The following is a 14,742-nucleotide window of genomic DNA, read 5'->3' on the forward strand; positions in this document are numbered from 1 at the left end:
AATGGAAAGGCACAACTTGTGAATAAAAATAACTAAAAACCTTGCCTTTTGTTGGGTTTTGTTGGAATCCTTGAAAAAAATGAAGGTGTTTTGTGAAGGTAGAAACTTAAATGAACTCTATTTTGGCAGAATTTTTATGTTAGTTCAACCTTGAGTAAATTATTTAACAGTGCTGTACCTCAGTTTTATGATCTCTAAAATAGGGTAACAGAAGACCTACTTGATAGAGTTGCTGTGAAGAGTAATTGAATTAATTGAATCATTTAAACCAAGTTTTCAGTTTTAATCATAGCTTTATTATCTCATTGCATAGTAATAAAGTACACTTATTGTGTAATCTTTATCAAGATTTTGTTTACATGTAAGTTGTTTCATGTCAAATCGTGACTCTTAATTTTTGGTAAAGTAGTAAAGCATTAAAATTCGTATCCCAAAAATACCGTGTATTTTATGCACCAGTTCTAATTTCAGATATTAGAATTCATAGAAGTGAGGGTCTTGTGTAATGCCGTGTATTGCCTTTTGGGTGGGTACACAGTTAATAGTGAACTTTCTCCTTACCGTTTCTCCTAACTGATACTTGATAAATAAAGTTAAATGAGAAGTACTGTCTTAATTTTCATTGCTAACCTGTACCTTTAAATATAATCTCTGACCTTTGCATTTTACTAGAAGTATGTAGCAGTGGATTTTTAGAAAATGACAGTAATCTTTTTTTTTTTTTAATTTCTTTTCAGCGTAACAGTATTCATTGTTCTGGCGAAAATGACAGTAATCTTAAGATACGACTAGAAAGTTGAAAACTTCTTTTGCTCCTTTTAAAATAGTTAAAAAATGATCTCTCATCTAATTATACTGTCTCTTTTTCTTAATCTTAATGTGTGAAGCTATATAAAACAGTACTCAGTAATTTTCTTTAAGGAAACATCAGTATTAAAGAAATTGAGTATATATGTATCTAATGAAAAATGCTGTATTATATGTATTTTAATGCAGTGATAGGCTACATTAGCATGGATTTTGTTAAGACATTCTGATTATTTCATTTAAAGACATTTTAGAACTGGAAAACCAGTTGTTTCTTTTTTAAAGATTTTTATTTTTAAGTGATTTCTACACTCAACGTGGGGCTCAAACCCACAACCCTGAGATGCAAGCGATGCGTGCTCTTCTGATGGAGCTAGTCAGATGCCCCTGGAACCAGTTTCTAATAGAGCTTCAGAAAGGAAATGTAATGGTCACTGTTGAATAGTTGATTTAAAAAACCTAAGTCTTGGGGTGCCTGACTGGCTCCGTCAGTAGAGCATGTGACTTTTGATCTTGGGGTTGTAAGTTAGAGCTCCATGCTGAGTGTAGAGATTACTTAATAAATAAAAGCTTTTTAAAAATCCAAAATGTATTTGATATATTAATCTCTTCAGAATTCTATTAATGAAGAAAATAGAATAATAGAACAGTTTCTTTTTCAAAGTACTGAACTTTGTGAATAATAAAGCTAAACATTGTTATTCTGGAAAATTGTAGGTGCAGATGAAATTATCAGGAGATAATAAAAACTTTATCTCCCTTTTTGTTCCCACCAGTGAATCCTAGGCATCCAGTTAGGATGTCAGAATATTTAAGGGGGATTTGAAAATTGAAGTCTCAATTGAAAATTGAAGTCTCATACAATAAGATTATCTTAATTACTCTTTGTTAGGGGTTAGATATTGCATTCTTCATCTTCATTGTTAAGGCAAATCCAAAACTAAAAGTTAAACCCTTGTTCACCTAAGATGTCATGGTCAAAAAATCATGCATTTTACTGTGGTGCTGAAATGGAACCAGCTTTTCCATAACAAGTATCTGCTATAAATAATACCTGGAAGGTTTTGGACATGCTGAAGCAGTCTGCATTTTATCAGGTTCTGGTGATGAGGAAATGACAGCTTGGTTTGATGATAAAATAGTATTTTCCATACAATAGAAATCCATCCTATGAAATCGTCTAGTTGTTTTGCTAGTTAGTATCCATCACTAACCAAACGTTTTATGAGAAGAGACAAATTTTAGTTGTAGGAAAGTTTTAAAAAAATAGCTTTGAGAAAATTTGGGATTTATGTTTTCTACATAATTGACAAATATTTCTTCCTGATGCTATGTAAGTGATTTATTTTTTTTTAACCACAGCTTTATGAAAGGTTACATTTTGAGGCATGCCCATTAGCTTAGAAAAGGGCAGTAGATCTGGGCTTATCTACCATATACCATAGGCTTTTACTTCCTCTTTTTCCTAGTGTTTTACACTGGTATTTTGTATTCTTAAAGAATTTTAATCACATTTTAATAAAATTGCTTTTAAAAGAAAAGCACCTTTTTAAGATTTAGACATTTCTACTTTGTCTCAAAATGTGTTTTATGATTGCTACGTTTAACACACTGGTCTGATAATGGAAAAGATCATAATAGTGCAAGTTTGAATTACAGAATTGGGGTAATTTCACCTAGAGTTTCATTGAAGTTAATTCTGTATAACTACTGTTAATAAATGAGTTAATAAATGAGTTTTTAGAAGGAGTTGAATTTTACTGAAATTTAAAAGTTTGTCATTTGCATGACCTTGTGTATCACAGTTAACCTCGAGAGCATTTTGTTTCAGAACTTGCTGACTGTGTAATAACACTTATTTAGATTTCCAAGTAAAACCCTTGTTCAAATAAAGGAAGCAGTGTTAGGTTGAACTTTTAATAATCGTGTGTTGTGGAGACTTTTCATGGCAAATCTTTAGGTCCTGGGTGAAAAACAGTGCTCAAATATTTGAACAAAAATGCAAAGGTGTATTAACAATGAAAATTGTCTATATAACTTTATTTTTGGCTTAGTACGCTATAGCTGTTTGTTTTGGATGTTTGAATACATTTGAATATAAAAGGGGTAGTGGTCATTTTTGTTTTAAGACAAAATTTCCTCGTGGAAGGAAAAAAATAATGGGCCCTGGTGGTTATTAATACTAGATTTTTCTTTTTTTGGAGTCTAAGCATATGTCTTTGCTCTCTTGAACATTAAAAACATTCTGTGATAGATTTTATGTAATTTGACACATTGATAATCTAGTAGTATAAACTGAGTGCTCTAAGCACTGTGGCATACCAGACCTGGAAGACTGAAGTTTCTTTTCAGTGTTCTTATTAAGTAAGTCATGTGGAAAATTTTAATTTTTTAATGGAAAGTGATGTCCCAATTTATTCTTTTCTTTTTGGTTTTAGATGGGAAATGTAAAGTCATAAGATCGATAGGTTGACTGTGACAACTATGCTTACTTACAGAGAGAACAGGAAATGAGAATGGGTGATATGGGTCCCCGTGGAGCAATAAACATGGGAGGTAGGGATTTGAAGCAAAAGCCTTCTGTAACTTGTAATTCTTTGGGGAATTGTACATGCTGTTTGTGGTATCTACATATCAGTAGCAAACTAAAATTTGGAACCAGCGCTTATAATGGTGAAATTTCTTATATTAAGTTGAAAAAATACAAGTATATTAAAACTAATATGCTAAGGAAGAATTTTGTTTCATTGAAGGCTAAAAGGTATATTATGTTTTAATAGACTTAATGAAAGGAACCTGTAACCAGGTTTTGATAAAACCTGAAACCTGTTCAGTCATTCCATGGTGTAATATATCTATGTTGCATTTTTAAAAAATCAAATTTCATGCTTTCAAATTGGCTCTTTTTACCTTTCTTAGAAATTTTGATAGTTGCTGAATTTGTAGGGGTTTTAAACTTCTTGAGAGTATTTTATAAATTTTTATTGGTAAGGTAATGTTTTGTGTATTAGTTATTTTTATTTATTTTACTGAATGTTTAGCTTATTTTGCCCTCACCTACCATATTGTGCACAAAAGTGCACTGTTCAGAGGCATCTGTGACATGTCAAGAAAATTAGATATGTCTTATGCATCTGGGCTGATGCATATCTTTAGAGATTATGTAAAGTTTTGAAGAAAGTACCTACATTAGCTTCTCCACTATTGAGGGAAGCAGTAGATTTGAAATGTCATACACTTAAAAATTAGATAAATTTTTAAAATACTTGTTTCATATTGTCCCACAGAAGCTGTCACAAAATTAAAATCTTTACATAACTCAAAGTATACATATTACATTACCATTAGCATGTAGTACTTAGGATATATAGTGTATGGAGTAAAAAAAAAAAGTAATATGTGGGATGAACATTTTCTGTGATCTACCTTTTTTCCTCTGATTTCTCGTGCAGTTTATTTGCTACTTTCAGTCAGATCATCTGAAATTGTTCATTGCTATATATTTTGTCATTTTTCTTACCTACCAGTAAGAAGTTACTAAGCATTTCTGGTATACAAAGGAAGCATGATACATGACCCTTACCTATAAAGATCTTAATTTGAAATTAGTTATGGATACATAAATTAATTGGTGAACAAAGAATACATAAGTTCTGTAGGTACAGTTGTAGGACATAAGTTATAGAGACACAGTTGAATATCTGGTAATGTACAAGTACTTCAGTTTTATTTTGTCTTTTAAAAGTAAGTTGTAGAATAGTGTATAATATAATACAGATGGTTTATTTAAGCGTTATAAATGTGAGGTTATGGATTGGAGGTACTTTAAAATGCCATTATAATTATTAGACTGTCATTAACATTAGAAGCAGCTGAAATATTTCAGATGTTGCTGAGACCTTGGAAACATTCTAATTGACTTTTAGCAACTTTGTCAGAAGAATAATGAGAGTGTATACCTTTAGTTTCCTTAATTAGTTAGGAATTTAAGAGAACTAAAATTTTTTATGGCATTTTATTTCATTAGAGAACCATATTACAATTGAGCACTTTCTCAACTCCCCTTAAGGTCCAGTCCATTTAATTTTCTCCAGTGTACATTTTATTCAATCCGAGACCTTGTCCTGATGGCTTACTAGAGTTATGAATCATTATCATGCAGTTGAATGCCACTGTTGAATCAGTAAATTGTCATATTCTTATCAAATTACATTGATAGAATGTGGCAAAAGATCTTCTGGTGTATCACCAGTGTACTGCCAAGTAAAACATAGATTATAAAACTGTTTTCAGGGGACCAGATAATTCTAACATTTCTTAGATCTTTAAATTTACTTTAAGTAAAGTAATTAAAGTAAATAAAAAGTAATTAAAGTAAAGTGATAGAAATCTTAATTACTAGAAATAAGACTCTAATTACTGATAGTTGGAAATGTTATTTTTGATTTATTATACCCATAGTTGTATAGTTATATTTGAATCTTGCAATTTAAGTGTAAAAACTATATTTTATTAAAAAGAGAAGAAAAGCCTAATCCTTGATCTGTTCTTTTTAGGGAAAGTTAAGATTCCTTATAGATAGTGTCTCCATTCTTCCTCATTTCCATGTGGGACATGTCATGGAATTCTAGTAAAAATTTTTATTTATAGCTATGCTAAGGGAATAGAAATATTCTTGGATAGTTACAATGTTCAGTTTGTTAGCAGGGACATTTTGGGATTAAGGAAAATAATTTCATCTCATGAAGTGGCTAAGTTCCCAAGGATTGGGTTGAGAGTGGTAGTCTGTATATTGCCAGGGATGGTAGGGAGTAAGAAAGACTTTTTCCTTCCAGTTGCTCCCTGGGCTCAGTCTTATGTAGAAGTCAGCTGCATTTGGTACTAGATAGAGTTCTGGGTTTGAATGAAAGTATCAATCTCCTGTTATAATGTGTTTTTGAGAAATTGAGTTCTGAGGGTTATAAAATTGACCTATAGAATGAAACACTAGAAGAGAACTCTAAGTTGGAGTTTGTCTGTTACGAATTTTTAATGAAATAAAGTATGAGTACTTTAAAAATAAAATTCAAAGAAGATTTGTTAAAATGTTGTATTTGAAACCATTATAAATACAATATTTCAGCTCAAACACTATTGGAATTAACATGAGGTTGGGTGGATATCTTTTTGATGGAAAAATTTGAACTATACACGATTATCCCCATTTCTATAATTTTTAGTATGTCGAAAAAATTCAGATAGCTCTGTTAATGTTTATATTTGCTTTTAAAAAATAAGCTTTGTCATGATGGCGCTTTTCAGTTGTTCTGCTTAGATTGCCTATTGCTGTAATGTTTCAAGTTAAAAAATAGTACCTCCTATAATTTTGGAATATGTTCAGTAACTTACATTAAAGTCAGGAGGTTAGTTTTAGTGAACTTTATATACCTACTTATAGTTTCCAAGTACTAATCCTTGGCTGTTAATTTAAGCTGGTATAATATAGTTACCATTGTAAGAGAGTAGTTTCTTAAAAAAGCAGACTATAACAAGTAATACTCATTTTTTAAAAAAACTTTGAAGCTTTGACAGTCTCAAATATCCTACAATAACTGATAGTTCTCTCATTTGTTTTATATACATTTGATTTTGGGTTGAAAATTCTGTAGTGTAGGTAATGCTCTATTATGGAGTAGATAAAATTAGGTGCCCTGTTCTCAAAGAAGGAAGTGATTTTGATAACAGTCGTTATATAGTTTGCATAAGTATTGTTAAGTTTTTAATGTTTACTAAACTAAGATAGGACAGCTCTAAGTATAGATTGTTTTGCGTAGATGCATTTAGCCCAGCACCTGCTGGTAACCAAGGTCCTCCTCCAATGATGGGTATGAATATGAACAACAGAGGAACTATACCTGGCCCACCAATGGGTCCTGGTCCTGCCATGGGACCAGAAGGAGCTGCAAATATGGGAACTCCAATGATGCCAGATAATGGAGCAGTGGTAATGTATCATAAACATTATTTTGATTATATTCAGTAATACATATTTTTCTGCCCCAAAGGTAACTTCACACTTAACATAATTTGGCATCATTTGTCTTGGCAGTAAAGGTCACGATGCAGTGAAGGAAACGTAATTTTGTGAAGTTCTATATTGACTTATGAGAGGCAATTTTTATATATAACAAGAGTTAATTTACCATTCTTGGCACGCTTTTGTACTCAATTATATGGCAGATACATATTAATTACAGTTATCTTTATATTGCTTTTAGTGTGTATCCACCTCTTAGTATTCACTGTAAAGGCCAAGTATTTTAAGATTGTGTTCTTTTCCTGTGTGGACTCCTTACCTTTGGTGGGGAATGAAACTCCAGTATGTGTGAAAACAGGTTTTAGTAAACACTTTTAACGAAAAGATCACTTACGATTAATTTCAGGGAACTTTTTTAAACTATAAAATAATGTATATTAAAATTTTAACGTGTATTTTCAGTTTACATTTTGCAGTCTTACAGAATTACTCATTTTGTATTTGTTACAAAATTTAAAAAGCATACAGTTTATTTCCTGGTTTGACAGTGTGAAGATATCTTTGTTTGGGTCAAATAATTATAAAAGCAAAATTTTTCAGTAGTTCTTATTTTATTTGAATATCAGTAGCAAGACTCGTAACTTCTCTCATTTTCCTTGAAGTCTATCACTGTTTAAATGAGGCTCTTGGCAGAACATTTTCTCATTTGGTTTTTGTTAATGGTTGTTCTAAATAATATTCAGAAAAGGAAGATTGGTTGATTGTATGTTTTGAAAAGGCAGTTTAGTTTTGGAATTACACAGCAGATGTTAAGGCGTCATTGCTGCTAAGAAAGAAAAAGCACTGCCAATTAAATTCAGACATGCCATCAAATATAAATCCATACTGTTTTAGAGATGTTAAAAGTGAATGTGCATCTTAGAATTGATGGATACAGTGTTTCATCATTTTTAAAACTTAATTACTTTAATGCAGTCTTTTAAAAATTTGGAAAAATTAGACATGCCAGCAGTTTTTTTTTTTTTTAAATGAGTGTTTATGTACAGAGATAAAAAGGCAGTGCCATAGTATCTATGATTAGATGGCACATGATATAATTAGTGTACTTGTTTCCTTCTTTGGAGGCTTTATATTATAGTAAAATGTTGAAAAGCTAAGTAAAAACTTTTACTACTTTGGTTAAGTTTTTCTGTAGCATATAATCAATCATCTGTAGTAACTTAAGAGTAATAATAACTGGCCCATTTTCCCACCCCTCTCCCTGAAATTGTGACCTTTATTTGAATATCACCCTTGGTCTTTTTCACAGTGACATTTTACTACTGCATGTAGGGATTTCTGGTCATCCTTTGAGATTAACGTATATTGTTATTGTAAAGTTTTCCAAAGCATAAGTTTCAGATATTTATTTAATTGTGCTATTAGTAGTACATATTAGTAAACTGTCAGGTTTTAAAAACTGTATCTGTTTTCCCATTAATAGTCTTTCTGGAAAAACACCTCAAAGGTTTTAATGCTGAAATTTAACTCTTTGTTTTTGTACTAGTACTTTTTTTGTTAAAAGCATTACTGTTGAAATTTTTAAAATGTTAATTTTTTCAATGTGATGCTGCTCCCCAGTTTTACCTCTTGGATTTTCAAAAAAAATATTTTTTATTACACAGCACAGTATAAGCTTTTAAGAAAAAGAGAGATCAGAACAGTGTTGTAATACTGATTAGGTTTAAATGGCACTCACTTACTTCTTAAAATCAGTTCTTTTTTTCATGAAATTGGGGCATAGCATTAGCAATTGTAACTCTTCACATGCTTTTTTTTTTTTTTTTTTTAAACGTAGTAACTAATTAAATTGCTCCTTTCTTCCTTCTATGTGTGATCCTGATTCTGCTGGACTTTCTGCTGAACTTCATGACACCACCACTTGGGATTTTGCCAATTTTTCTTGTCACTTACATTTGGCGTGTTCCAAATGGACTTCATATTTATTATGTGGTATTATAGCACAATGATAGATTTCCTCAAGGACCATCATCTCAGATGGGATCACCTATGGGGAGTAGAACAGGTTCTGAAACCCCTCAAGCACCAATGAGTGGTGTAGGTCCTGTTAGTGGTGGTCCTGGTGGTTTTGGTAGAGGAAGCCAAGGGGGCAACTTTGAAGGCCCTAATAAGCGTCGTAGATATTAAACATTATTTCATTCCTGGCTACTAAGAGAAAAAAAACCTCAGTGGTATGCCTTTACACTTTTACTTGTTACCTGGAAGAAATGGTTTTATTGTTAATGTATGTAGACTTTAAAGTTTTTTTTTGTAAAACTTGAGGTTTTTGTATTTTTCTTTATTCATACATAACCTTTGTAGATTAGAATGGTAATGATGATGCTCATCATTGTGAATGTTAAAATGTGTTTGTGACTTTAGCTAAATATACATATGCCATAGAACTGTGAAGTCTGTGTAGTTACTTAATCTTAATAAAGAAATCATTTTGGATAATTTACAAATGTTATTAGTAGTATTCTCTCATAGTTTTACTAAACTTTGCTGTAACAGTAATACTTTGGTTGCTTTAATTAATCCCAATGATTTAAAAATGAAAATGATTTTCTCCTTTTTAGTTTTTGCAAGTAGCACTGAAGATAGAAGCTTAGTGAACAAGCTAATGTCAGTAAGGGGTGGATAAAAATAGTACGTTGGGGAGGGATGTGGGAATGGGTTTACATTTGTATAAAACCATGATGTTCTTTCTGTGAAATCAGAGTTGCTGTCTACATTTCATATAGATTCTGAATATTCAAATATTCTGAGAAGGAATATTAAGGATATCTTTGTCCTGTGCTGATTTTTTCAAATAAACCTTTTGAATCTTGGAAAAAAAAAAACTGTTTGGAGGCAAATCTCTTTTGCTTTTAAAATTATGCCTATTTGTAATCTTATCTGCCATTATTTGGTGTCCGTATCTAGATCTTACCCTTTTAATTTTCTTTTAAAATAAAAAAATACTGTTAGGTTGGATTTTAAAAGAGGATTTGGTGTGGTTTAGAATTGGTTATTTCTTGAGAGTGTTTACAGAAGTATTAAAGATGGATTAACTTTGTGGTGTTGTAAATATCATCCTATAGTTAAGTCCAGTAAACTTGTCTGACAGGCCAGTTGTGTTTGTTTCCAAGGAATACAGTTCAAGTGGTGATTTAAAAAAGAAAAAATTAATTTGAGAATGGCTGAGATCATTGTATCAGATTAGTTCCCTCTACTGTCAAATAGGTATTTTGAAGTTTGATTTTCAGTACTAGGAATAAACTGGTTTTTATCCCATTATAATTGTTATTCTAAAACAAAGTCCTTGTTATATTTAAAGTTTTGTATGTTAGCCATGTTTAATTTAAAATTATGTTTAAGGAATTATATATTTACATTAAGCCACAAATCTGATGCATCAGCTATTGATTATAACATAGTTATTTCTCACATTTTAGTGTGTTACTGTATCATGCTTTTAGCATTTTTATGAAAACTATTCTGTTTTAAAATGAACAGTATGTAAAAATTAACTTGTTTTTGCATGGTATTTGTTTATGCTGGAAGGCATACTTTGTAAAAAAATAAATTCGGTTAATTTAAAATCTTGCATAAAAGCAGTTGTGAAGCAAAATTGAGATGCATTCTTTTGTAACATTTTTCTTTTGTACTGTTTCACATATTTTTTAAACACATCTGTATGGATAGAATTATTTTCTAAAATTTGCAGTATTCATAGGCTTTTGTTTTTTGGCAAATACTTGAAAACACGATTTGGAAGTTGTAAGTAATAGTCAAAAAAGATTGTTCTCATCACATTTTCCACGTGTATGATGAGTTGACAGGGAGTGGAATTTAATTAGTTGCAGTGTAGGGAGTTTTAACATTAACTATAATTTTTAAATGATACCTATTGCACCTAAATATACCTTTCCCATCATCTTTATTTTTATTCATATAATCCCAGGTAATTGCTAGCTTTGTATTTTGCTTCAAAACTGAATTAAGAGTGGGAAAGACTTGATCCTTTGATGTTAATACCAAGCTGTCTTTGGCCAAGGCTGTGAAATTCTGTAACATTGATTCAAGAACATTTGAAAGCCAGTACACAAAGAGATGTCCTTATCTCCTGAATGTTCTAGTGTCCGGCTCAACTCTGGCTCCAAGAATAAAGTTCTACACAGCTTTTTCCCTGCATCAAGAAAACCTTTGTTCCAGTATTTACCAAGTTTACCCTGGGAACAGTCAGCTTCTGAGTGACAGTCAAGTGGAGCATCTGTGAATCCCCAGTTACTCAGTTTTTAGTGTTTTTGTATGAACAACTTTGTGGCTGGTTCAGTCAGTATTTTTTCTTGTGAATTAGTATACAGACTGAGGAAGATATTTGAATATCATTTGCTTAAAAGCAGTAGATATAAAAATAAATAATATTAGCTTTTCTAAGTAAGTGTGAACTTGTCATATGCTACCATAATTTTCCATAAAAAGCTAATAGGAAACAATCTTAGAATTTCACAGTATCATGTTTCTTTCTGTGTCATAATTTACTGAATTAAAAGTCTGTAGGATTTAGATTTCATATGCTATTATTATGTAAGTAATGTATATAAAATAAACACCCATTTTTCTAATTATTTTGTCAAAATTTACCCATTTTTTGTTTGCTTTGAAGATAAATAAATTGTTTTTCTTCTTGCCAGATCTAGTTTTTTTGTTTTGTTTTGTTTCTTTGTTTTTTGACAGACCTAGTTTTTAAAGAACTTTTGGTTCGTCCAGATTTCAGAAAACCCAATTTGTTATTCCTTGAAATTTTGGATTTTTCTTTTTAAAATGAGTACTGAGCACTCAGTGAAAGAAATTATTTAACCCAACGGTATCCATAATATTAGAGGAAAAAATAACCTGTTTTCACCAGAATTGCTATTTAATATAAGAAATAGAAATCATCAACAAGGACATTAATGGAATGTTAGATCTTGTCTCTCAAGTACTAATTGAAGTTACATCTTCACATTTTATTCAAAACATACTTGTTGAACATTTCAGTAACTTGGTATTTAAAAGTAAAGTCTATAATAATTACTAAGTAATTAGTGTGAATGATTAATGGTCCCTAGTTAATATTTGGGGGTTTGGTTGCTAATTGCAGCCAAGATTCTGAATTAGAAAAAGATACGTGTGTGATTGAAATAAGTGTGTGATTGAAAAAAAAAAGTCTTGTGAATGTGATGTTTATGTTTAAACCTTTTTTAAAAGTTTTGAAATTTAGTGTCAAATGGGACTATAAGAAATAAAAGGGATACATTTTTTTTACAAAAACAGTGGAAATTTTCTGGGGAATATTGTGGTATTTAAATGTTTTGTGTGTGTTGTTGTGTTATAATATCTCATAATATGTTAAAATATGTTCCTGAAATATAAGAAAGTGCTAATGATTTGAAAGACTATTTTCAAAAATAAGTTCATGAACACCCACATATCTGACTCCTAAATTAAGCAATTGTAAGTATGTTCCTGTGCTTACTTCATTGATAGATGCTTGTTGACATGGACTTATTTGGGACAGGGTGGAGGGAAGAGGTGGAAACTACTTCAAAGTAAGTAGCAAGTCCATCACTTAAGTTAAATAGACCCGTTTGGGTTTATTTCATCCTAAATAAATGATGATTAAATACATCGAGAGTAGTGGCATACTTTCAAGAGCATTATTACCTTTCCTGCACCCTTCAGAACCAAATTTCTAAAAACAGGAAACAATTTTTGTATGCTCACTTTACATAATTGTTGTTCACAGTTGTGTAAAATGAAACACACAAAGCTTCCCAGTTGAGTGTGGACTAGTAATTTTTAGAACATCACTCTGGGGATATTATATATATTTTTTTATAGTATCTGATCTTAAATTTTTTTAATAGTGTCTGATTGAACTCTGTTTATGTATTATATATTGTATTTTTTTTATTTGTCAAAAGCACTGTCTTCTACATGTAGAAAAGCCATCTTGAAATTTTGTTTTCTTGATTACTGAAAAACTATTAATAGTTGAAGTTTGAATCTTAAAAGACTGAATATTTAAAGGCAGAACCAGAATGTCGTTACCTTGGGAATATTACTTCTTGTCTTTTTCTGTAAAACCATGTTTAGATTATAATTATCTTTAGGGATTCCTTTTGGTTGAAACTTACTATTTGATTATTTTTTTTTTTATTTACCTGGTGGGATCAGTGGAAGATACTGATCTTCCAAAATACTGATTTGTTTTATGATGTACATTTTCCCTTTTCAATAAGAGAAGCCTGTATTTTCTAGATGCAGTATAGTGCATTTCTTAAAGTAATCTTGCCAGTTTGTAGTACACATTTTTTAAAAATTGTTTTTCAGATATAATAGTTTTATGGTTTGAATCACTGTTACTCTTACCAGTTCTCACCTCTGCAGTAGATACTAGATTTGTTGACTGTGTTGATATAAAAATCTTAAGTTAGAATTACTGTTTGTCTTCTGAGTTAAAGAAGTGGATTTTAAAAGGTGGTATTCTGCATATATGTGTATGTAAAATTTCAGTTGTGTTTTCTACAATATAATTACCCAAATTTCATGTAAGACACTTCCATCTCATAAAGACTAATTATAATTAGTGCGATTAGGTAGAATTAAGAAGTGTACTTAGTAGGAATGCATACTTCTTAAATTTTCAACTTATTATTATTTTTTTTAAGTATCAGTTGGGACACCTAGGTGGCCCAGTCGGTTAAGCATCTGCCTTCTGCTCATGTCATGATCCCGGGTTCCTGGGATTGAGCCCCACATTGGGCTCTCCGCTCAGCGGGGAGTCTGCTTCTTTCTCTCCCCCTCTGTCCCCCTCCCCCAGCTCGTGCTCCCTCTCTCTCACTCTATCTCAAATAAATAAATAAAATCTTGAAAAATAAGAGTATTGTCCATTAATAAGAAATGGTTTTTATTAATTAAAAACAAGGGTTCTGCATTGCATCAATAGTAATGTGTGGACGTTACTTGAGTAGTGATGTAATGGACCTGGAGTTTCTTAAATTCTCTGTGTAAGTGTGTTTGCAGATTGAAGACTTTGGAATTGATACTTACATCTAACATTTGTTTCTAGCTCTGAAATTATTTCAGATATTTAAGGTAGGAAATACAAGGATATAAGTATCAAAACTTAAAGGAGTAGCCACAGTAATTCATTATGTTTCATGTTATATCTGTGACTGGATCTCTTAAGACATAGTCATCCTTGTTTCATCTTCCTTATGCAAAATGTCATCCTACCAGACATTTGTGAATGTGAATGAGGGTTTACGTATGTTTTGGGGATTTAGAAGAACCATGTAAATACAATCCTTTCACTATTAACTTTGCCAAGTTTGGCCTATGAGTTACTCTCATTTTTATATGCTTATTTAATTTCTGCAAATTATATTATTGTACATTGTGCCAAAATAATGGTAGTTAATTTTTTGTCAGGGTATTTTCAGATTATTAGGTAACATTAAATCAGCATCAAATGTGACACATTGCTTAGATTTACAAATGTTGCTTGGTGTTTTATATGTAATGAGAAAAAGTAAACAATCTCACACAGTGATTGTCTTTTAATTTCTGACCTTCTTAAAAGTGTTGGAGGCGGTAGTAACTTGCTCAGTGGTTACTTAGTCTATAATGCTAATTCTTAGAATTGCTTACAATATATATATATGTTCATGGACTGGTTAGAATATTTAAACATTAGGAATCAGCAGTTCAACAAAGTTGAACATGAAAATCAGAGTAATTGTCCACAAAATGATATTTTTGCAGTCATATAGAGTTTATGGGGGAGCCATGTCATTCAGAATTGCACTATATCCATGTATTTATTGTACCAATATGTATTGAGGGGTCCT

The 14,742-nt window shown here is 31.2% G+C and overlaps 1 protein-coding gene across 1 annotated transcript in view; it reads left to right on the plus strand.

Moving 5' to 3' along the window:
* The window catches only part of PSPC1 (paraspeckle component 1), a 76,701-nt gene extending 65,417 nt beyond the window's left edge, over positions 1–11,284 (plus strand). The window contains exons 7-9 of the mRNA XM_032315377.1: positions 3,306–3,363; positions 6,621–6,790; positions 8,825–11,284. Of these exons, the coding sequence (XP_032171268.1) occupies positions 3,306–3,363; positions 6,621–6,790; positions 8,825–9,010 (414 nt within the window). The 3' untranslated portion in view covers positions 9,011–11,284. The remainder of the gene's footprint in view (positions 1–3,305; positions 3,364–6,620; positions 6,791–8,824) is intronic.
* The last annotated feature ends 3,458 nt before the right edge of the window (positions 11,285–14,742 follow it).

Source organism: Mustela erminea, chromosome 15 (genome assembly GCF_009829155.1).
Source record: "Mustela erminea isolate mMusErm1 chromosome 15, mMusErm1.Pri, whole genome shotgun sequence".
Taxonomy (NCBI): Eukaryota; Metazoa; Chordata; class Mammalia; order Carnivora; family Mustelidae; genus Mustela; species Mustela erminea.